Here is a 24943-nt window from a genome sequence, read left to right on the forward strand (position 1 = left end):
GGATTGGTTGAGATTAGGATCAGCATCGGGGGGGGCAGGTGGCCGAAAAAGAGCGGTTTTTAAAGGCAGGGTCACAGAATCTGAGGCGTTACAGATTTCGGCGGAACACCGGTACCAAATTCAGCCGCGGTCACATGACACCCGGGAGGCGGGGCGCCGCGGTCGCCGGCCAGTAGCGGCGAGCGTCGACCCGCTCCATGGGAAATGCGACGACGAGACGAATAACGGTACGCTACGGTATTTATGGGGATGATCCCCGGCGGACGACACCGCCGCAGCTGCGTCGCAGACGTTGACCAAGTAAATAAATGCCCTCCGAAACAAACACCGGCGGGGGCTCTCGGCTGGCGGTAGCAAGCGGTCGTCCATTGTCTGCGTAGAAATTATGGCCTGGATGTGGAAGGTAAGAGAGAGGGGGGGGGGTTTCTCACTTAGCGGGACCGCGAAGGATAAGAGGGGGGGGGACAGATGTGGTTCATTCTTGGTTCGCGTGCGGCCATACAGATGTTTGAACGACGAGGTGGCGCGTGCGTGGTGCCGCGTGTCCTTCGCTTTCAGTGACGCCGGGCTTTCGCTCGTTTTTTTTGGTCACCGGTTCGAGATTCGCCAGTGCAGACGGGCAACGTAAAGGGGCGAGTCAGGCCTAGGTCTGTCACACGTGTGTGTGCTTTTTTACTGCCGGTCCGGTCCGGCTCGGCTCGTGGGTTCTGCGGGGGACGACCGCAGCCATCGACGCTTATTACGGCGCAGTTAAACCGAACAAAAACAAACCCGGATGTGTTATTGTGTTGCATGAGTCTTGCCAAGTGTCTGAGGCGCCTTAGCTGATTAAGACAAAGTTAGAAAAAGTTTGTCTCCCACCTATACACTGATAGATAGTCTCTCTCTGTCTCTCTGTCTGTCTGTCTCTGTCGGTCTGTCTGTCTGCCTGTCTGTCTGCCTGTCTGTCTCTCTGTCTGCCTGTCTGTCTCTGTCTGTCTCTGTCTGCCTCTCTGTCTGTCTGTCTGTCTGTCTGTCTGTCTGTCTGTCTGTCTGTCTGTCTCTGTCTGTCTGTCTGTCTGCCTCTCTGTCTGTCTGTCTGTCTGTCTGTCTGTCTGTCTGTCTCTGTCTGCCTGTCTGCCTGCCTGTCTGTCTGTCTGTCTCTCTCTCTCCCACACACACACACACACACACACACACACACACATCTGGAACAAGTTGCATTGTAAACATAAGCTTTGTTCCATCACTCGTCTCATTTAGCTCCCAGTACATTTTCCTTGTTTCCTAACTTACACTGACTGACCTTTAACCTGCCACCTTCCTCATTTTGCTCGCCGTAATGAAACCAAACACACACCCAACAAGACAGCAAAGCGTTGATCCAAACCGTTTCGCTGGTCTCAGTACACACACCACCCCGGTCAACGGCGTGGTTGACAGTTTGGCAAAGGGGCTGGGACGTAGGCGTCATTCTTCCAGATGATTTTTATCACAAGTGTGTGTCTGTTTTAGGACAGCACACTTACTGACACCTCCTCACATTGTATTGTTGACGACTGACAATAACACGTTTGCCTCACGGGTGTTGATAGTAAACGGAGGGTACATGTTGGATATGCCAACAACAGCCCTCAGCTGATGCTGCACTGGGAGGTGGGACGACCTCCTCCTAGTCTACCGCTCAAGTGTTGAGTTGTCATTGTTTTGTTGTTGTTGTTGCTGTTGTTAGTCAGTAGTCAATTTCAGTGTTTTTTCCCCAAACATATTGTATTTATGTAAGACGTGTATGTATGTGGCAGCACGGTGGCGCAGTGGTTAGTGCGGTTGCCTCACAGCAAAAGGGTCCTGGGTTCGAGCCCCGGGGTAGTCCAACCTTGGGGGTCATCCCGGGTCGTCCTCTGTGTGGAGTTTGCATGTTGCATGGGTTTCCTCTGGGAGCTCTGGTTTCCTCCCACAGTCCAAAGACATTCAGGTCAGGTGACTCGGCCGTACTAAATTGTCCCTAGGTGTGTGTGTGTGTGTGTGTGTGTGTGTGTGTGTGTGTGTGTGTGTGTGTGTGTGTGTGTGTGTGTGTGTGTGTGTGTGTGTGTGTGTGTGTGTGCGCGTGCTGCCCAATGACTGCTAGGATAGGCTCCAGCATCCCCGCGACCCTGAGCAGGATAAGCGGTATGGATGGATGGATGGATGGTAAACCTAATGTAAACATTTCTGTATGGATGAGGGGATGTAAAGGCACAGTAATGTGAGAGTCACCGTGACAGCTTTAGCTATCAAATCACATGTGCGCTGTGTTAACACTATAACCGTCATTCTTCTTGTAGTGTCTGTAGTTAAGAACAAGGCTTCGCTAAGCTCCAGATGTTGGTGACGGTGTGTCCAGGTGCATAGGGGTTTGTGTAAGCCCACCGTCTCGCCATTAAGAACTACTGGAGTCGGAGCCTGTGACCGAGTTCCCGCTAATGATCGGGGGGGAAAGGACCTCGGGACGAGAGCTGACTTGAGGGGGTTCCCCCTTTGTTTGCCCTGGTTTTAATTGGAGTGAGTTCACCCATAACAAACCGGGTCTGAGTTCGGGAAGGCTTTGTTAATCGGCCTGTTCAGAATGAGGTTTCCATCATGTTTCATCAAGGAGCTGTGATGCCGCTGGTGCTGCTAACTGCAGATGGCATAACAAGGCCAGCGTTGCATATTTTTGCATGCCCCTAAGCACAAGGTAGTGTCTGTTTGTGCACACACACATGCACATGCACACCCACTCGTGCACGCAAAACGCACATGCGGCTGCACAGAGGAATGCATGACCAAATGTATTCCCATCAAACAAACAAGCAACAAAAAAAAAAAAGGTGTGGGCATAGACACTTGCATGCACATTCACACGCAGATACACACACCCTCACTCAGATTTACACACAAGATGGAAGAACATGGACCCACACACACACACACACAAACGCACACACACTTGTTTGTGTGTGTTGAGAGGTGTGTTAAATACTGTGTTCAGTGTTGTAAGTGTCCCATTTCTTAAGCCACACAAGAATGACTGGCACTTCACCGGCTCCCCTTGTCCCGTGTGATTATGTTACAGCAGAAGACAGGCTGACAAAAACTGCCCCGCCACAGTTGCAGAGAAAGCCCGGGGCGCCGTCGGGACGTGGAACGGGCCCGAGAGTCCCGTTTGCATTCAGGGGCTGTTATCAAACCTAAGCTCAGATTCCCCTTCATATTATTCGTCTCCTTATCTGTTTCCCTTCATTTGTGGGAGATTTGTCTGGCTCCTCCCGCAGCCTGTTATTCTATGGGTTGTGCAGTGTTGCCCGGTACTATCTCGGGGCCCCGGCAGGACAATGTGATTCCATTTTGATTCCCGGGTAGATTCATTTATGACTTCTTCTTGACTGACGATGATTGCAGTGAAGGCCTACTGCCAGTTTAAAGTGCTGGAAGAGCCTTGTCACGGAGTTCACTGTCAAATGTGCTTCAGTTCAAATCGTGTGCAGGACTTACATGTTTAATACTTAGATTGTGCTTGCTGAATCTGAATCTATCTGTCCTGACCGCTGTGATTGAAAAAAACAAAACCTAAAAAGCCTCAAGGAACTGTCTTTGTCACGTTGCTTGGCATTGCTTTTCACTTTTAGGCCTTTTGAGGCAACATGGCACCACTAAGCGTGTAGCTGCTTTATTATGGTAATGTAACCTACATCTGTTGTGCAAACACACACACACACTCACGCACACACACACAGGCACACACGGAGGCCGGAGCTGGGTTAGCTTATCTGCGGTGGTAAGAGTGATAACCTCCCCCCAGAACCCAGCTGTAATCCATACACAGTTGCAGTAGTAAGGAGGGGGGCTTCTCAGGCTCACACCTCTTGCGGAGAGCTGCACAGGGAGGGAATGTCATCAGTGTGGTGGGGAGATTGAAGGCTTTCCTTGATAATTGTTAAATCGCCAGCGATATCAACCAGGTGGTCTAAATCCCAGGTCTTTCAATTTTATGCTAGGATGTTGTACCCCCCCTTGATGATGGGGGGGGGGGTGATGCCAGCACTGATGTGCTGACCATAAGCCTGTGTTATTACTATGCATTGGCAGGAGGGGGATTCAAAGCTGCAGTGTCCCAGTTCAAACCTCCAATAAAAACATCCGGATCATACTTCAGTTAAACACTCAAATTGAAGTGTGGTTGTTAACCTGCTGATGTGACGGCTGCAGGAACTGTGATGAATGGTGAAATATGTCATAGTCCCTATCAGTTTTTGATTATAGGATAGATGTAAAAACTTCCTCTTCATTCTAAAGTGATTGTTCTCGGGGTGTGCTCTTGTGGCTCACCCAGATACATGCACCATATGAGATGAGGCCTGATCGGAGCATCCTCAGTCTGCATCTGGCTCAGGACTTCTCTGCACCCTATACTTTCTGTCCTTCTCAAATATCCTATTCAAGTAAAGGCTTTAAAAGTGAAGATTCCCGTAGCCATAGCCTCGCTGAACTCCTCCCACACCCTGGAGGGTGTGCTCCAATTATCGGGGCGTCACACTGCTCAGCCTCCCTGGCAAAGTCTACTCTTGGTTACTGGAAAGGAGGCTCTGACCGGTTGCCGAACCTCGGATCCAGGAGGAACAATGCGAATTCCGTCCTGGCCATGGAACAACGGACCAACTCTTTACCCTTGTGGAAGTGCTCAGGGAGGCGGGAGTTTGACCAGCCACTCTACATGTGTTTTGTGGACTTGGAGAAGGCTTACAACGGTGTACCCCAGAGCACTCTGTGTGTGTGTGGGGGGGTACTGCGGGAGTATGGGGTACCGGGGCAGTTGCTACAAGCTATCCGGTCCTTGTATAACGAAAGTGAGAGCTGTGTCCACATTCTCGGCACAAAGTCAAACACGTTTTCCGTTTTCGGTGGGTGTCGGACTCCGCCAAGGTTGTCCCTTGTCTCCGATTCTGTTTGTGATATTCATGGACAAGATCTCAAGGCATAGCCAAGGTGAAGAGTATGTCTGTTTTGGGAACCTCAGAATTGCGTCGCTGCACTTCGCAGATGATGTGGTTTTGTTGGCTTCATCAGAACACAACTTCCAGCGCGCACTGGGGCGGTTTGCAGCTGAGTGTAAAATGGCTGGGATGAAAGTCAGCACCTCCAAATCTGAGGCCATGGTTCTTTACTGGAAAATGGTGGATTGCTCCCTCCGGGTTGGGGATGAGTTGTTGCCTCAAGTGAAGGAGTTCAAGTATCTCGGGGTCTTGTTCACGAGTGAGGTTAGGATGGAGCGGGAGATTGACAGGCAGATTGGTGCAGCATCAGCAGTAATGCGGACGTTGTACCAGACCATTGTGGTGAAGAGGGAGCTGAGCCGGAAGGCAAAGCTCTCAATTTACCATTCAGTCTTCCATCAAACCCCCACCTATGTTCATGAGCTTTGGGTAGTGACTGAAAGGGTGAGATCGCGGATACAAGTGGCTGAAATGAGTTTCCTCCATAGGGTGTCTGGGCTCAGCCTTAGAGAGAGGGTGAGGGGCTCGGACATCCGGAGGGAGCTCGGAGTAGAGCTGCTGCTCCTTCACGTCGAAAGGAGCCAGTTGAGGTGTTTTGGGCATCTAATTAGGATGCCTCCTGGGCGCCTTCCTTTGGAGGTCTTCTGGGCACATCCAACTGGGAGGAGACCCCGGGGTAGACCCAGAACTCGCTGGAGGGACTACATGTCCAATCTGTCCTGGGAACGCCTTGAGATCCCCCAGGAGACGCTGGAGGGCGTTGCTGGGGAGAGAGGTGTCTGGAGTGCCCTACTTCACTTGCTGTCACCGCGACCCAACCCCGGAGAAGCAGCTGATGATGATGAGATGAGATGAGATGAGATGATTCCTGTAGCCCCCCTAATTCTTAGCTTTTGACTTAGCTGAGAACGTCATCCCCAACAAAAACCCCCCAGTCACTAATCCAGATGCTTTAAGGCGTTGATTCTGAACAGTTTATGATGCCTAAAGGCAAATCGATGCCTCCTTTTGATGCCTTGTAGCAAGCTTAAAACATACAGAATGGTAAACTATGACACATATTTCTCCTTATCGGTCCATTGTACTTGTTTATTTATTTGAACAAGACTCAAAGCTGCTGGTATTGATGTTTTCACATGTAAAGAGAAAGAAGTGTTTAAGGCAAAGATTAAGAACATGGCATTAAATTTGTGAGTAAATTATGTTTTTTTTCTCCAGATTGCATTAATCATCTCTTGATCCTGCATAATCATCCCATGACTCTGGTGGATCCCCTCCCACAGACAGGGAATCAGCGCTTACTGTACGCCATGTTGCTGTGGGCATCAAAACTTAGTCAGGTTAGGAGTGACACAACTTCGCTCCTTTATTTGAATCTTATCAAACTTGAAGAAATGATATTAGACCAGTTAATCAATTAAAGGGACCGAAACTTATTATTGTATGGAAGTTATACTTCAATTTACGGATCTTAACACTCTTAATCTGCATTTTACACACAATTCTACTGTACTCTTCTCTCTTTCAAGAGAAAACTGTGTTCTCAAGATTCAAGAGTTTTCTTTGTCACATACACACAAGTACAAGTCCCGAGTGCAGTGAAATGAAAATGTTCTTTGCTGCAAATGCACAGTAAATCTGCAAAGAATCCAGGTACCTAATTTTATTTCAGCAGGATTATGGAGGTGAGGATAATTTGCCCGCTGCCAAGTGGGCCAGAGTGTTACTCTTTCAACCAGACCTGCTGGATCGCATAGACAGCGGCCCTTAGGTGAACAGTTCTGCAGGGATTACAGGGTCTCACTGTGTTGGGATTAAAGCCGACCTCTTAACACTTGAATCACCAGTAAGATGTGAGCTTCCCACACTTGGATCGAGACTGAGTGCCAGCAAGCACATCAACACAATCGGTGGCTCCTAGACTGAGCCAAGATGGACGATCCCAAGTGATTAGGCGGCATCATCCTGCTCCGATAGCTCTGGCTGTGTGTTGGAGCGTTGCCTTAGTCGGGACATGATCCTCGAGGGGACGTGCCAAAACACGGGCGCTTCTGCTGCAGTCGGCGTGGAATTGTCCCATCCTGTGTAGACGGCTGTGTATCAATAGTGTAGAGACTACTGGTAGATGAAGCTAGATGAGACTATGTGGTTTTATGGCTTTGAGCTGAGTGAGCCTATTTGTGCCCAAATGTAGTCATAATAATCATAGGGAATTTCACATGATATTGATAAATAACACGATATATGCTCACGAATGCAAAAATATCGTGTTTTAAGAATCGAGATGAGGTTCATCCCATCGAACTGTTTGGTGGCAATGGCAGTTTTATTTATATAGAATTGCCATTGCCACCAAACAAGAAAGCTAGCATATCTGTGTGCAGTTTCATTACAAGCAAGCTCAATGTGCTTTACAGTAAAAGACAAAATATAAAATATAGGCATAAACGTGACATAAACATAGGTAACATAAACAATATAAATATAAGAATATAAGCATGAGGGTGTCCGGGTAGCGTAGCGGTCTATTCCATTGCCTACCAACATGGGGATCGTCGGTTCGAATCCCTGTGTTACCTCTGGCTTGGTCGTGCATCCCTACAGACACAATTGGTCTTGTCTGCGGGTGGGAAGCCGCATGTGGGTAATAATAATAATAATAAAAAATTAAACTTATGTAGCACTTTTCTAACACTCAAAGTCGCTTTACAATAAACAGGGTGAAACAATACAACAGATAAACATACCACAGACATACAGGGGTGGATGGAAAGGGGGGCTACGAGAGGGAGAAGCGGCAGCCACACACGATGCCAGCAGTACTCTCCGACTTGGACAGATACAAAAGGGGAAGAAAAACAAGTATCATAAATCACATAAATCACAGATGAAGTCTGAAGAGGTGAATGCTGATTAATGACCTGAATGTGGGCAGATCGCAGCAGTGTCTGATGTGCTTGGGGAGGGAGCAGGTCGAGGGCTCGGTCCTTAGTCTGCCTCAGATTAGGGGTGGATAAGAGGACGGGGGGGGGGGGCACGAGAAGGCAAGAAGAGGTGAAGAGGTGTGTCTTGAGACGGGATTGGAAGAGTGGAAGGGATTCTGAGTCTCTCATGATTTTGGGGAGTGAGTTCCAGAGCCTGAGAGCTGCCCTGGAGAAGGCTTGGTCACCAAAGCTGCGGAGGTTGGACCTGGGGGTAGAGAGAAGGGAGTCTGAGGTGGATCTGAGGGACCGAGAGGGGTGGTGGTGGTGGTGGTGGTGGGGGGGGGGGTTGGTGAGGTATGGGGGAGCCAGTTTGTGAAGGGCTCTATAAGTAAGAACCAGAATTTTGTAATTGATCTGGTGGGAGATGGGTAGCCAGTGGAGGTCTTTTAGGACTGGGGTGATGTGGTGCCAGGATTTGGTGAAAGTTAAAAGTCGGGCAGATGCGTTCTGGACCAATTGGAGTCTCTTGATAGAGCTAGCACTGATGCCATAGAGGAGTGAGTTGCAGTAATCAAGGTGGGAGGAAATGAAGGCATGGATCAGTGTCTCAGCAGCAGGGTGTGTGAGAGAGCATCTTATTTTTGCAATGTTGCGAAGGTGGTAGAAGGAGGATTTGACCATTTGGCCGATATGTGGCTCAAGGGAGAGGGTGGGATCAAGGATCACACCAAGTTTGCATGCCTGGGAGGAAGGTGAGATAGTAGTGCCATCGATGGTGATTGTTGATTTGGCTGAGAGTGGACTTGGAGCCAGTGAAGGGTATGTGTCCTGGTCGCCACACTAGCGCCTCCTCTGGTCGGTCGGGGGGCCTGTTTGGGGGCGGGGGGGAGAACTGGGGTGAATAGCGTGGTGAAATTCCTCACTGTCAGGTGAAAAGAAGCAGCTGGTGACTTCACATTTATCAGAGGAGGCATGTGGTAGTCTGCAGCACTCCCTGGATCGGCAGAAGGGGTGGAGCAGCAATCGGGACGGCTCGGAAGAGTGGGGTAATTAGCCGGATACAATCGGGGAGAAAAAGGGGGGGGGGGAATATAAACATGAGTAAAATGCAGAAATGGATGTTAAGTATAACATCAAACCAAAACCAGTTTTTTGAATAATGCTCTCTCAAATATTTCATACCTCGTTTTGTGAGGAATTCTAGGTAACAGATTCTCCTTATCATTAATTTAGACGACAAACCTGTGAACCACAGTGCACAATATGACAATATATAATTGCCAGGGCCATGGCAGGGGGGGTGTGAGGCCCTGTGCGAACTTGACGTGCGAGGCCCTGCTCATTAACATGCATAAGTATGAGTCATGGTCACACGCACACAGCTATTCTAGTTCTACTGCACAAAGCCATTCTAGTACTGCACACAGCCATTCTAGTACTGCACACAGCTATTCTAGTACTACAGCACACAGCTATTCTAGTACTGCACACAGCTATTCTAGTACTACAGCACACAGCTATTCTAGTACTGCACACAGCTATTCTAGTACTACAGCACACAGCTATTCTAGTACTGCACACAGCTATTCTAGTACTACAGCACAGCCATTCTAGTACTGCACACAGCTATTCTAGTACTACAGCACACAGCTATTCTAGTACTGCACACAGCTATTCTAGTACTACAGCACACAGCTATTCTAGTACTGCACACCGCTATGCTAGTACTACGGCACATGTAATCTCAGTGCTATACATTTTTAACAAGTAGAATAATACAGCGGGCGGCAGGGTGGTGCAGTGGTTAGTGCGGTCGCCTCACAGCAAGAAGGTCCTGGGTTCGAGCCCCGAGGTAGTCCAACCTTGGTGGTCGTCCCGGGTCGTCCTCTGTGTGGAGTTTGCATGTTCTCCCTGTGTCTGCGTGGGTTTTCTGCGGGGGCTCCGGTTTCCTCCCACAGTCCAAAGACACGTAGGTCAGGTGAATCGGCTGTACTAAATTGTCCCTAGGTGTGGATGTGTGTGTGTGTGGGTCCTGTGATGGCCTAGTGGCCTGTCCAGGGTGTCTCCCTGTCTGCCGCCCAATGACTGCTGGGATAGGCTACCACGACCCTGAGAGCAGGATAAGCGGTTTGGATAATGGATGGATGGCTGGATAATACAGCATCATCATGCACATAGTCTCAGCTATGACTTTTTGCTACGATAGTCTTTCATAGGAAAAAACTTAAGTGTAATACTATTGGCTTTACATCATCAGCATGCCAAAATAAAGTGACCTTTACTTGGCATGTTGAAATATGTTACATTTCAATATTCCAGGTCAGTAGCCTACATTTCGGTCAGATTTTAGACCATTTTTCAGACCGGTCATTACAGTCCGGTAGCCTACAGTCGCAGTCACCTGCACCCGCTAGCTTTGACAGTTTTATCCAGCGATGCTCGCAGTGATTCATCAAATTCTTCCTTATTTTTCTTTTGTCTTTCTTTTCTCAGCACCTCGACACCCCCTCGTTTACGAAATCGGTCGTGCTCTTGTGCAGCCGACATTGTTTCCCGCTCTCCCTCGCATTGAGCAGCGGGATGGAGCGTGCACTACGCAGCGATGTAATATTGAAAATGAAAAAAACTGAATGATTTGTTAAGTTTTGTTTTTTTCATGTGACCTTGACTGTGCATAGTGGAGTTGACACAGGAATTTCGTATTAGAAGCATGTTGGGCCAAGAACAGTTGTAAAAAAATGCTGGTTTAAAAAAAGAACTGCAGGATAGCAGGCCAGGTGCGAGGCCCTAGAGGAGCGAGGGGCGAGGCCCTGTGCAGCTGCACACTTTGCACCGCCCATGTGACGGTTCTGATAATTGCACAACATATCCGAATGTCATCCAGATACAATCGTACTGGAAGACACTGAAACAATCATTTTTAATTATTGCCCAGCCGTACCGAGATGGGTGCGCCTTACATAGCTGTGATTTTACCTCGTAGCAGGGCAGGAACTTAACTTTCGCCGGGGACTTGAAGTTTTATGGTGCAGTTTGATCAATACCCTTGATGAAACAGTGAAAAGCTGTCACATTAATGTTGGAATTATGATGTTCTGTGGATACACAACTCGCTTAACTTCTCTTCCGTCCTCTCCCTCTTTGCCAAGGGCATTTCCAGGACCTATGATTAATTCAAGGGCATTTTATCAGCTTTTAAGCGAATTTACGCCCTTAACCTCGGTTAATTTCTCTGCTGTCCTGAGAGGGCTTCAACGTCAGGGGGCTTTTATTCAGCTGGATTCGTGGCAGCGTGTTGTTGCTCCGCTGCTGGATAACACTTGGCAAGGCCCAGCTGCACATTGTCCACTTGGCAAGGCCTCGCTGTTTATTGTACATTTGGCAAGCCCCGCTTTGCGCATTGGCACAGAGCAATCGAACGGCCCAGAAGGGAAGGGCCGGGTTCGGTAGGAGCTAGCTGATATTCTCCACTGATTTAGGTACTACCTGAGGAATTTTGCCCGAGGGATCATGTTTGTCATAAAATACTGAGCTGGCAAAAAATAAAGACTCCTAAGTTACAGACAGTCGATAGGGCAGTAAGGTGGAATAGCGGGTAGGGAAGGAGGCCAGGGTTTGACCTCCAGTGTTGCCCGGTTGCAGTGTCCTTATGCCTGACACCGAATCCCCGATGAGTGACCTCCCCCGTGGCGGGGGCGAGCGAAAGATCAACACAGCACATGAAAATGCTGCTTTGTGTTTTTTTTTTTTTTTTTTTCCGTTTCTCATCTTTGCCGCTTTCTTGCCCCGAGTAATTTTTGAACCCGAGCCGGTAAAGCTCGATTTGATCCAGTTGGGGCTCCTTCAGACGTGTGAAACAACCTTGATCTCTCTCCTCAAACAGTCAGCCGTGCCGGTGTAATCCTGTGTGTGTTATTGCCGACGTTATGTGCCGACAGCGAGTTGGCAAGACTGGGGCATGGCCGTAGCCCCAAGTTACGGCTGACTTGGTGCAGCAGGCCTTGAGCTCGCTCTACTCCGCCCTTGAACCAGGCCTCTGAGCAGGCAGAAAATCCCTGTAATTGCATTAGTGTTGTCCAGCTGAAAGCCCTGCGACACGCCCGCTCCCTCCACACTGTTGTTGTTGTTGTTGTTTTAGCTCGTTTTGAAGCCTCGCCAAGTTATGATATATTTTCATCCCGTGCCAGAATTATGGTGACATGCTGGGCTTTTTCCAAGTCTTGGCCTCTGTCTGTGCTGTGGGCTTTGGAAAAAGAAGGACGCATAGCACATGGACGCATTCACAGACAATTGCTCTCGCTCTCTCTCTCACTCTCTCTCTCTGTCTCTCTCTCTCTCTGTGTGTCTCTCTCTCTCTGTCTTGTTCTCTCCCTCTGTCTCTCCCTCTGTCTCTCTCTCTCCCTCTGTCTCCCGCTCTCCCTCTGTCTCTCCCTCTCCCTCTGTCTCTCTCTGTGTCTCTCTGTGTCTCTCTCTCTCTCTCTCTGTGTCTCTCTCTCTGTCTTGTTCTCTCCCTCTGTCTCTTTCTGTGTCTCTCTGTCTCTCTCTCTCTCTCTCTGTGTGTGTCTCTGTCTTGTTCTCTCCCTCTGTCTCTCTCTCTGTCTCTCTGTCTCTCTGTCTCTCTCTGTCTCTCTCTCTCTCTCTCTCTCTCTCTCTCTCTCTCTCTCTCTCTCTCTCTCTCTCTCTCTCTCTCTGTCTCTCTCTCTGTCTTGTTCTCTCTCTCTCTCTGTGTCTCTCTGTCTCTCTGTGTCTCTCTCTCTCTCTCTCTCTCTCTCTCTCTCTCTCTCTCTCTCTCTCTCTCTCTCTCTGTGTCTCTGTCTTGTTCTCTCCCTCTGTCTCTCTCTGTGTCTCTCTGTGTCTCTCTCTCTCTCTGTGTCTCTCTCTCTCTGTCTCTCTCTCTCTCTCTCTGTGTCTCTCTCTCTGTCTTGTTCTCTCCCTCTGTCTCTCTCTGTGTGTGTGTGTCTCTCTCTCTCTTTGTCTCTCTCTCTCTGTCTCTCTCTCTCTCTCTCTCTCTCTCTCTCTCTCTCTCTCTCTCTCTCTCTCTGTGTCTCTCTCTGTCTTGTTCTCTCCCTCTGTCTCTCCCTGTCTCTCTCTCTCCCTCTCCCTGTCTCTCTCTCTCCCTCTGTCTCCCGCTCTCCCTCTGTCTCTCCCTCTCCCTGTCTCCCGCTCTCTCTCTGTCTCCCGCTCTCCCTCTGTCTCTCCCTCTGTCTCTGTGTGTGTGTGTCTCTCTCTCTCTCTCTCTCTCTCTCTCTCTCTCTCTCTCTCTCTCTCTCTCTCTCTCTCTCTGTCTCTCTGTCTCTCTCTCTGTCTTGTTCTCTCCCTCTGTCTCTCCCTCTGTCTCTCTCTCTCCCTCTGTCTCCCGCTCTCCCTCTGTCTCTCCCTCTCCCTCTGTCTCCCGCTCTCTCTCTGTCTCCCGCTCTCCCTCTGTCTCTCGTTGTCTCTCGCTCAGTTTTTTTTAATTCAGTAGTGCTTTACTGGCACGATACATTAAAATGTTGCCAAAGCAGGTGACGGTGAGTATTAAAAAAAGAATAATAAAAAAAGAAAGTAAGTGGAAAAAGGAATAGGTGGGACTGGTAGAAATATAGAATAGTATTTGAACAGTAATTGACAGTGTTTTGGTCACTCGCTGACCCTTAGGATATGGCATTCTGACACATCTTGCGCCGCAAGATGGCCCTGTCCTAAAATAAGTGGCTATTGCTCTTTCTCATCCGGGAGTAGAACATTTGGAATCTGGTTTACAAATGTCTCCTGGTATTTTTCTCTAATGTTCCGGAATTTCTCACAATTTAGCAGGAAGTGCATCTCTGTCTCGACCTCACCTGCCGTACAGTGACCACATATTCTTTGCTCTTCTGGTAGCCAAGATGTTGTGTGTGTCTGCCCTTTTCAGTGGCTAGACTGTGGTCAGTGAGCCTGTACTTGGTAAGGATGGGTCTCAGCTGACTGTCTCTGACAGTGGACAGATAGTCAGCCGGTTTGTATTCTCTTTTTAGGACCCGACAACGTTCTAGTTTGTGTTGTAATTTGGTTTCTATGTCCCAGTGTTCCAGATATGAGTTGTTGCGTTGTGTGATGATGTGGTTTACTCTAATCTGTGGTTGGTTAGCAGCGCTGGTCTGAAACTCATCTGTGTTAGTTTCACAACCAGCTGACTGAGGGGACTCTGTCTTCGCTCTTGGATCTGAAATGCTTTAAATTGCAACGTGTGGTGGGGACTTGATTTAAGGGGCATCCAGAATTTAAGTGATCTTTTCTGGATATTTATTATCAGTGGGAAACAGCCTCATTCTGCCCTGCATGCATCTGTTGGCGTTTTCCTTTGTACGTTTAGCAATTTTCAACAGAATTCTGCATGCAGGGCTTCTATTGGAGGTTTGACCCGTCTAGTCTTGCTGACTGAGTGGCTCTATCTCTCTCGCTGTCTCTCTCTCCATCTGTCTCTCGCTCTCTCTCGTTCTCTCTCCCTGTCTCCTGTCTCTGTCTCTCTCTCGCTCTGTCTCTCTCTACATGTCTCTCTCTCCATGTCTCTCTCTACATGTCTCTCTCTCCATGTCTCTCTCTCTCACACTCTCTCACACTCTCTCGCTCTCTCTCCTGTCTCTCTCTCTCTCTCTGTCTCTCTGTGTGTGTGTGTGTCTCTCTCTGTCTGTCTGTCTCTCTCCATGTCTCTCTCTCTCACACTCTCGCTCTCTCTCGCTCTCTCTCTTGTCTCTCTCTCTGTCTCTGTGTGTGTGTGTGTCTCTCTGTCTGTCTGTCTGTCTGTCTGTCTGTCTGTCTGTCTGTCTGTCTGTCTGTCTGTCTCTCTCCATGTTTCCGTTTTCTCACTCTTGTGAGGGTGTCAGGTTATGCTATAAAGTTGGTAATGTGCACGGCGGGGGGCAGGTCTGATCTCAGCGGAGGGCCCTTCCTGAGGGCTGTTGACCGAGGCTGCTAATCAAAGCTATCCATGTCACTGTTATTATCCCCGATGGGAACCTAATGGAGGCCCCGCGGCGCTCCGGGCCCCAGCACTCAGGAGGCTGATTGCCTCGGCGAGCTGAAGAGGCTGACAGGCACCAACGGGGCCCAGCAGCTAACCAAGGGGATGGAGTAAAGTGTCATTTTTCTTTCATTTTAATCTCTTTAGCTGATGAAATGCAGTTCTTGCACTGCCGTTAGGTTTGGCGGCACGACTCCGTGTCGCCCGGCCCGTTGTGAAAAGCCAGCGGGCGGGGGTTCAGAAATCCACGGTGTACTCCGGGTTCCGCCACATCTGTTCATTGGTCCCCTGCTGTGAGGACTTTCCACTTCACCGATGCGCTTATGTGCCTCGCCGCTCGTTTGTGCGGTGCGGACCCGTGCTTGTTGGCGCTGCGATTGTTTACCCGATGCAGAATTGTGCATTGGACACACAATCGACTGCAGGTGGATGGGGGCTGCATTTGTTAGCGAATCGGCTCCTGGTGTCGCTTTTAGGTGTCGACTGCGGCTACTACGCGGGGCACCAGAGTGTGTTTAATATGGTCACGGCTCACCTGGACGGTGCGATTAGGGCGGCCAACAGCTGCAGAGCGCCCAACTTTCATAACGCCGTCAGAGGAGCTCTCAGTAAAACCTCGCAAACTAAGAGGATTACTGAACAACAAAAGGCTCGCGCTGTTCCGACCGAGGGTGGCTGTGGTTTTGGCGGCGTGTGCACAATGCAGTGTTTGTGCTGTAGCCCCCAAAATGTTTGCACAGTTACGTCCCACGGTTGTGTCACACCTTATAACGGTCCGTCGCATCCAAGCACGTCTGCTAATGAGGGCCGGACTCGTACCGGGACACAGTCGGAACATTCTGGTGCCGGAGTCAGGTTTGTTCGACTCATGCTGACAAACGTTCAAAATGGAAACACATGGGTGTAGCCAAGGGGGTGGGCGGGGGGCTGTTAAGCCTGTTTAGCCACCAAAAAAAAAAAAACAGGTCCAAAAGAGATGACTAAAGTGTATTGAGTGACTTGTGTAAAACCAAGCAGCTGTTACCGCAGGAACAAAATAGACTCACTGTCACTTCCATACCACGCTTTTAAGGCTGAAACAGCCGCGATCGGTGGTCCTTTCACTGAAGTGCATGTTGTAGTATACTATACCACACTAAGTATAGTATATGTTGTAGTATGCTATACTACACTAAGTATAGTACATGTTGTAGTATGCTATACTATACTAAGTATAGTATATGTTGTAGTATGCTATACTATACTAAGCATAGTATATGTTTTAGTATACTATACTACACTAAGTATAGTATATGTTGTAGTATGCTATACTACACTAAGTATAGTATATGTTGTAGTATACTATACCACACTAAGTATAGTATATGTTGTAGTATGCTATACTATACTAAGTATAGTATATGTTGTAGTATGCTATACTATACTAAGCATAGTATATGTTTTAGTATGCTGGTACTACACTAAGTATAGTATATGTTGTAGTATGCTGTACTACACTAAGCATAGTATATGTTGTAGTATGCTGTACTACACTAAGCATAGTATATGTTGTAGTATGCTGTACTACACTAAGCATAGTATATGTTGTAGTATGCTGTACTACACTAAGCATAGTATATGTTTTAGTATGCTGGTACTACACTAAGTATAGTATATTCACAGCCATAGTAGGTCAACGGTGGCATATCTGTATACCTATATCTATTCATATATATCTATATTTGTATCTACACACACACACACACACACACACACACACATATATATATATATATATATATATATATATATATATATATATATATATATATATATATATATATAGCCATTCCATTATCCATCCATCCATTACCCGAGCCGCTTATCCTGCTCTCAGGGTCGCGGGGTTGCTGGAGTCTATCCCAGCAGTCATTGGGTGGCAGACATGGAGACACCCTGGACAGGCTGCCAGTCCATCACAAACACACACATATATATATATATATATATAGCCATTCCATTATCCATCCATCCATTACCCGACGGGGTTGCTGGAGTCTATCCCAGCAGTCATTGGGTGGCAGACATGGAGACACCCTGGACAGGCCGCCAGTCCATCACAAACACACACACACACGCGCACACGCGCACACACACACACACACACACACACACACACACACACACACACACACACACACACACACACACACACACATATATATATAAAATCCAGTGAGTCAAGTAAATTCTTTATGAGACAGTACAAGCCTGTTTCATGCCATAAGCATCATCAGCTGTCAATAAAGCAACTCGAGGAAAGGACATAGCCATGCACATCATGTGCACAACGTCTAATGGGGAAGGGAGAGGTGCAACGTTCAAAAATTCAAAAACAAGTGATCGGTAACGGTCCAATGGGGGGGGGTTGTTGGTATTTGTCTATTGGCATGATTTATTTATAATTACAGAATAGGCGCTTATATCCATGTCTGCAACTGCTGGATGCCGATTCATTCCTGTTGTTCAAGGTAGACATTTCTGGTTTGCAAATGACAAAATATATTTCCAGCAGGACATAGACTGCACATTTAAAAACTGAATGAAAATGCGGGAAAATGGCGGCGCGAACTCACGTTTGGGGCGGCCTCCCCCAGTTCGGACTACGCAGTGTCTTTGTCCGTGTCTATGTCTGAGTTTGTGTCGTCGTGTGAAGAATCACGTCTGTGATCGTCGATCTCGTTCGACGGCTGGGAGAGCTGGCGCTGGATCGGCTGGGGGAGCTTGGTCTGCCGCGTCTGGAGGGCCCAGGGACCGCGGCCCCCGCCTGGAGCTGCACCCGAAGAGCAAACACCGAGGGCGGTCTGACGGGACGCGGAAGCGGGGCAGGCTAAGCTAACTGCTAGCCCATGCAGACCGGCGGTTCCGACTGTCATCCTGGCCGGCGTTCGTTCCCTGGCCAGTGACGTTTTTGGACTGTGTTGCAAATGTACTGAATGGACTGTGTTGCTGACTGTTTGTTTTTCTTCCTCTCTCCGTTTTTGTATGTTTTTGATGGTGTCGTTTTATGTGTTTTTTTGTCTTTTGTGTTGCACTGCTGTGGGCTGGGAGAAACGAAATTTCGTCTCTTTTGTGTATGAAAGTACATGAAAGAGGCGACAATGAATGGTCTCTGATTCTGAATGTCGCACCTCTCCCTTCCCCACTGGACGTTGTGCACATGATGTGCATGACGAGGCAGTAGATGGTATGTCCTTTCCCGAGTTGCTTTATTGGCAGCTGATGGTCGCTTATGGCATGACACAGGCTTGTACTGTCTCATAAAGAATTTACTTGACTCACTGGATTATTTTTGCTCCTTATTTGTTGAGCACTTTCCCTACCGTCGAGTGTTTCTCTAAACAGAGTGATTCATTCATTCATCCATCATCAGCCGCTTCTCCGGGGTCGGGTCGCGGTGGCAGCAGGCCAAGTAGGACACTCCAGACGTCCCTGTCCCCAGCAACGACCTCCAGCTCCTCCTGGGGGATCCCAAGGCGTTCCCAGGCCATATAAACAAATATGGTATCCTGTGCCTTGGAATAGAAATGTCGACTTTTGGGGTGCTCGGGTGGCATGGCGGTCTATTCCGTTGCCTACCAACACAGGGATCGCCAGATCGAATCCCTGAGTTACCTCCGGCTCGGTCGGGCGCCCCTACAGACACGACTGACCATGTCTGCGGTTGGGAAGCCAGATGTGGGTTTGTGTCCTGGTCGCTGCACTAGCGCCTCCTCTGGTCGGTCGGGGCACCTGTTCAGGGGGGAGGCGGAACTGGGGGGAATAGCGTGATCCTCCCACGTGCTACGTCCCCCCGGCGAAACTCCCCACTGTCAGGTGAAAAGAAGCGGCTGGCGACTCCACATGTATGGGAAGAGGCATGCGGTAGTCTGCAGCCCTCCTCGGATCGGCAGAGGGGGTGGAGCAGCGAGCGGGATGGTTCGGAAGAGTGGGGTAATTGGCCGGATACAACTGGGGAGAATAAAAGGGGGGGGGGTCCCCAATAAAAGAAAAAAAGAACGGTCCACTTTTTGGGACACATTGCACAACTTGCATTGAGTGTGAACTACACAGTGCAGTGAGAAGTGAGTTCGTAATGCATAGTAGCTGAACTAAGTTACGAGTAGGTGAGATGGGGTAGGAAAAATAAGTGTATACTTCCTCCCACTCCTTTCCCAACATGTAACAACTAATCTGATGCATATGCAGATTGGTCCGCTGAGTTTGATGTGGGGATTTGTTGATCACTTCAGATTACTGGCTCCTCTGTATGTTATATCCTGCTTATTTGCGTGTTCGAAATAAATCATCGTTCATCCCATCTAGTAAGCCGAAACAGCCGCTTTGCAGCCACGCAGTACATGGAAAAGCTGTGGGGAGTCAGCGGTGAGAAGCTCGGCTTCAGAGTGAAAAACGGCCTACATTATTTTGGACCTTGTTCAGTGAAGCCCATCGCTGGGAATGGTTAAAGTTGAATCGGTTCATCCGGGTCTAGATCGTTTATCGGACTGCAGTGGCGCTTCGGGCTTTTAACCAAGCATTGCACTTCCTCTGCCCGTCATTTGTTGATTTGTGGCTCAGGAAGAGAGCAGGAAAGCCGGCCACATCCTGCTTTTCTTTGGATCGGGACGTTTATTAAGCGTGGGGCAGCACGTGCCGTGACCCCCTCCTCAGACCCCTAGAGACCGGGTCCGCTAATGCACCGGGAATTATCGTTATTAGCCATAACACGCGTATAAGTATTTTACAGATTTTACGATTCCTTTTATGTTTTTCATTTTCTCCTCCCCCTCCTCCCCTCTCGTCCTCCCTCCCCCTCTTGCCCTTCTTCCGCTGCGTTCTACTTCTTTGGGCTTGAATGAAGAAGTGTAATATCTTTCATGTTGATATTGCACCTGTCAAATATTAAAGTAGGTGAGGACCAAAATAACCTTGGCAGTCACTGCGGCGCACGTCCAACCCCGCAGCATGTTAGTCATCCTCCCTCTGAGGGCCGGTGTGGAAAAGGGAAGATTCCTTTTATCGACGAAACTCTCAGAAATTCATCGCCCCAAATTCCCATGTCGAGACTTCGGCGGCCTCAAGGAGACGCGTCCTTTGATGGACAAACTCCTTTAAAATGTCTGCCGAAACCAGACGTCTGTCTCATCCAGCACTGAGCTAGCTAGCTATCTACCTATCATCCACCCATTCATCTATGATCCATCCATCTATCTATCTATCTATCTATCTATCTATCTATCTATCTATCTATCTATCTATCTATCTATCTATCTATCTATCTATCTATCTATCTATCATCCACCCATCTATCTATCTATCTATCTATCTATCTATCTATCTATCTATCTATCTATCTATCTATCTATCTATCTATCTATCTATCATCCACCCATCTATCTATCTATCTATCTATCTATCTATCTATCTATCTATCTATCTATCTATCTATCTATCTATCTATCTATCTATCTATCTATCTATCTATCTATCTATCTATCTCTCTCTCTAGCTATCATCCATCCATCCATCCATCCATCCATCCGTCCACCCGTCTGTCTGTCTGTCTGTCTGTCTGTCTGTCTGTCTAAACCCAAATGTAGATTCTGTGATGTCTGTACGTGATCATTGTCACTGTCACATCTAGTATCTGCCATGGCGTCTGTGTCATTACTTACTATCGATGAGGGTAAGAGGGTTTTTACTATCGATGAGGGGGAAAAGGGTTTTTACACGCGTTTTTGTTTCAGGGAAAATATCAGCTACAAATCGTCGGCTATATTCCCGTCTCATCTGGCAAATTGAAATAGATTATGTGGTTGATATTTTTCTCCACAGCTAGTCCAGACCCCCTTCTGCCTTTGCCCTTCAACTAAACAGAGACAGACAGACACAGACAGACAGAGAGAGGGAGAGACAGAAATGGAGACTAATCTATATCTTGCATCTGCCTATTTTTGTAGATCTATACGACGGATTACTTTACGTCGAAGTCCTAAATATGGTTTCGACATGTGGCATCTTTTGCACATCAGCCGTAAGTCACGTCCACTGGCCTCTGCGCCTCTGAGTGTGGGAGTGTGGTTCCTGCGGGTTCTGGTGTGCTGTCTGCAGAGCTGTAGTTAAGACCCGAGGCCCGGATTGTTTCGGGCTTGCTGGGCGGCCTTGGCGGCTTCGCCAGCGTATCCTTGTGCTTAGCTCGCCGGCAAGGTCTCCTCCGCCCTGCTCCTCTGTCTGCAGGTTAACAGCCGGTACTCAGAAACCGCAGATACGCCGAAGTGCCGGAGTCTCAAAAGTAAAGGCCATCGGTCGTTTTCGTTGGCTTGGCACTTGAAGCGCGGGATTAGGGTGAGACAGTGGCAAGACCCTGCTGGTATAAAGTGCCATGCAACAGATGTTACTGGAGGGGGGGAGCAGGGCACTTCCGCTGCAGAGGTCGCCCATCCTTCCAGCCTGTCTACGTTTGGAGCTTGCGTTATGCCCTTGGCACCAGATGTTGAAGAGAGGAGAAACCAGACATTTTGAGGGCGTCCCCAGCTTTAGCTGTCCGTTCTCTCACGGAGGAGGAGCAGGAGGTCTGATACGCCCCGTTTACACTGGGTTTTAAAAAGCGTTTTTTTTTTTTTTTTTTTTTGCGATGGGATCACAAGTGGACGGCGCTAAATACAAGTGTAAACGACCACCGAAACGTTTTGTGGGCCGGGTACTCAAACCACTTGCCGAGGTGGTCTGGGGGACGCATTTGACCACATGGCTTTTGTAGTGTAAACGCCATAATGCGTCCTGATGCGCGCCCGACAAGGACGTAACAGGAAACTACGTCATCAGCGCAGGAAGTGGTGGTTGTTTTGGTAGCGTAGCAGCGCGCTAGTTTTCGAAAAAAAAATGGAGAGGGGAGCGTAGGTGGCTGGAGTACGAGTGAAACGAGACGCCTAATCTCCATTTGGGCAGAAGAATCAGTCCTGTCAGTCTCAACAGTTGGAATAGTCCGTACATGTGCATTAGTGCGTGAAACAACTTCAAACATTAGCTATTGTGTTCACAGCTATAAATCTGGCGCTTGACTGACGCCCTTTGACCTTGTGGCGGAAGTGACGTAGACAGTAACGAACGCTTCTTCGGAGTAGCGAATCTGATCGCAAGTGGTCAGCGGGACGCATTGGGAGACGCGTGGCAGACACAGGTGCGTCCACTTGTGATCCGATCGCCCAAAACGCGTTTTAAAACCAAGTGTAAACAGGGCGATACGTGCAACCACCTTCATAAAGCAAGCAAAACATGCCTGTTTTCTTTTACCTCTCTCTCTCTCTCTGTCTCTCTCTCTCTCTCTCTCTCTCTCTCTCTCTCTCTCTCTCTCTCTCTCTCTCTGGTGAATAGCACGGCATTTGTAGGTCATACTGAGATGATCCACCTGAGTATTATGAGATAGGATGGCGATGGGGTTGGGGGTGATGGTGGGTCCTATAAAGTGAGATTGAATTGTTTTAAGTGCTGTCGTTTCCAGGGGGGAGAACATGTCACAGTTGTGTCAATCTCTCGAAACAACAGAGAGGAGCGATGGCAACCAGGAAGACCTAAGACGGAACAAGGAGTTCATCTCACTGTGCTTCTTCCCCCCCCCCCTTCTCTTGGCAGTGAAAAGAAACACTTCACACAAAGTCAGGAAAGGTTTTTTTTTCCCTTTTCTGAATTAGTCAAATTCTTCTACTTTCTCAAGTGCACAGGGGTTTGTCCCCCCCCCCCCACCACCAGTTTCTGTGAACATATGGTGATGTTTTTGCTCGCCTCCTACTCTCCCCAGTAGGTCGCCAGCTACGGAGAGAAGTGAAAACCGCACCACGTTTAATCCTTTATACTTCAGGGGATTATGTTCCATTTGATATCAGATATGCATTAGCAAAATGGGGTTGACAGCATTTCCGCCTACGCCGTTCCAGCGCCACACATGCTCGAACCCCTGCGAACGCGGACGTGCGAATACACGCGCACGCGCACGCGTTTACACTAAGAGGGTGTGTAAAAGTGAATTGGAAATGGCCGAAATGAAAATAAAATGCTGTTTTGTTAAACTGCTGCTCGTTTGTTTTTTCGGGCAGGGGGAGGATACGTGGTGGAAGGGTTCATTCCGACCCCCCCCCACACACACACGCACACGCACACTGCCCCCTCGCTAAGCGCGCACCTGGATATATAAACAAAGAAAACAGATAACGTCCCATTTGTGTCGCCGATTAAAATTCTGTGCGGTGTTTCGGTATCATAAAAGCTGCAGCGTCGTGCCGCCGGGACGGATCAGTGTTTGACCTGGATTGAGGGATTTCCTTTTTTCTTTTTTGTTGTTTTCTACGCCACCGCTGAAAGGGGGTGACACTACCGAAGCGGTATGCGCCGCGGCCGACCGCGCGCACCTACCGCAGCATTTTCCGTTCCACGAGTCACGCGTGCCGTGTTTCGTGATAATGCATCGCGGCGTTTGGCGCGCGCGCGGGGGGGGGGGAGAGCGCGCTCTGCCGACTGTGTCGCGAGACTGGCAGTGTTTGAACTTTAGTGTAAAGGAAGACGTTGGACTTGACTACAAGTCATGGTGGGTCATGAGGAAGGTTTTCCGAGCAGAGCCCCGGTTTGAAACGCGCCGCGGTGCATCTCGGGTTAAATAGTTGTTCGCGACGCGCAGGTCAACGCTGCGCAAGAAAGAAGTTTGCGTGAATCAATCCGGAACGTCGTCAGGTCTGCGAGTAGAGCCTGGTAAAGCCACGACACGGCCGGCCGGAGAGCGGGTCTGTAATGCGGCGGAGAGGCCGCGATGGGAGGTGGGGTGTTTGGCAGAGTAGTCCAGACCGCAGGATCACAGAGAAGAGCCCTTTAGAAAAGATGAGAGGCAGTCCCTCGGGGCCGCAGCTCGTCGGCCCCGGCCGGGGGGGGGGGGGTGCCTGCGGCCGGCTGCGCTGAGGGAACCGCGCCCTCTGCCGGCCGTGTCGGGTACCGACGGGCCGTGTGGCGGAGGCGCTGCTGCTGCTCACCTCCAGGGGCCTCATGTAACAATCGTTACTATGGGCAAATTGAAATTTTTAGCCCTTAGGATTGTCTGACAGTTAGTGGCAAAGCATGATGGTTATTTGTAATGCCTTCCTCCTATCATCTATTGTCTACCTCTTGCATTGAGCAGGCCTGCAAAGACATCAGTGTCAGCCAATCGGCGTCTTAAATTCAGGGGTTACCCAGGTTCTTCTACACCGGTCTCTGAGACAAACTTCAGGGCCAAAAAAATCCCAAGGGTGTGTAAGAGCAAATTTGCCCATAGCAGCGACTGATACGCGAGGCCCCTGGTGCCGCCTCGCCTCGGTCCAAGTGTTTGCATTTTATTTCATTTACTTTCGAGTGTTGATAAAACGCCAGAGTGAATCACGGTGATGAAATATCTCGAGTCGAAGACAAGCAATTCCACACAAATCATACCTTTGTTCACCTTAGATAGGCCTACATTTAATCTGCTAAAACAAATATTTCATGAGTGATGTAAGTCAGACAAGGCCACGCTTCAATACATCTACGAGATTTGGTATATTCTCTTTCACATTTCTTTTTGTAATGGCAGAACTGCAACTAGAATGATGTGTATATATATCCATGGTGCTTAATAGTGGCGGCTGGTGCCAAAGAAATGTTGGGGGGGGGCAGTTTAACTTGGCGCAGCACACCTGACAGCTGCTTTAGTGTCCACACAGTCACAGAGTTATTAAGAAGGACAATGTGGCCTATAGATTTTATCAGGGTTCGTAGACGGTGGATGATTGACAGTCGAGACGAGGCGTCGTGGTGGGTATGAACATGACTGACAGCCACGAGAATTGTCCAATCACATTAGATAACATTAAAACAATACCAATTCACTGCCAATAAAAGTGGGAGTGTCTGGGGCGCACAGAACTGCGCCCCCTGGAAAATCTGAAGAAACCAATCAGACAGCAGCCTCAGGTCACCTGCTCGCCACAGGTTTTAGGGCTTACATAAGGTGTGGTTTGGCCGGC

At 48.8% G+C, this 24943-nt stretch overlaps 1 protein-coding gene across 2 annotated transcripts in view; it reads left to right on the plus strand.

Annotated features, from left to right (window-relative positions):
• Positions 1–220: 220 nt before the first annotated feature.
• st6galnac3 (ST6 (alpha-N-acetyl-neuraminyl-2,3-beta-galactosyl-1,3)-N-acetylgalactosaminide alpha-2,6-sialyltransferase 3) overlaps positions 221–24943 on the plus strand; it is a 95577-nt gene continuing 70854 nt past the window's right edge. For both annotated transcript variants that reach the window (XM_056292847.1, XM_056292848.1), the window contains exon 1: positions 221–403. In XM_056292847.1, coding sequence (XP_056148822.1) covers positions 386–403 — 18 coding nt within the window. In that variant the 5' untranslated portion in view covers positions 221–385. The remainder of the gene's footprint in view (positions 404–24943) is intronic.

This window comes from Lampris incognitus, chromosome 14, assembly GCF_029633865.1.
Source record: "Lampris incognitus isolate fLamInc1 chromosome 14, fLamInc1.hap2, whole genome shotgun sequence".
NCBI lineage: Eukaryota > Metazoa > Chordata > Actinopteri > Lampriformes > Lampridae > Lampris > Lampris incognitus.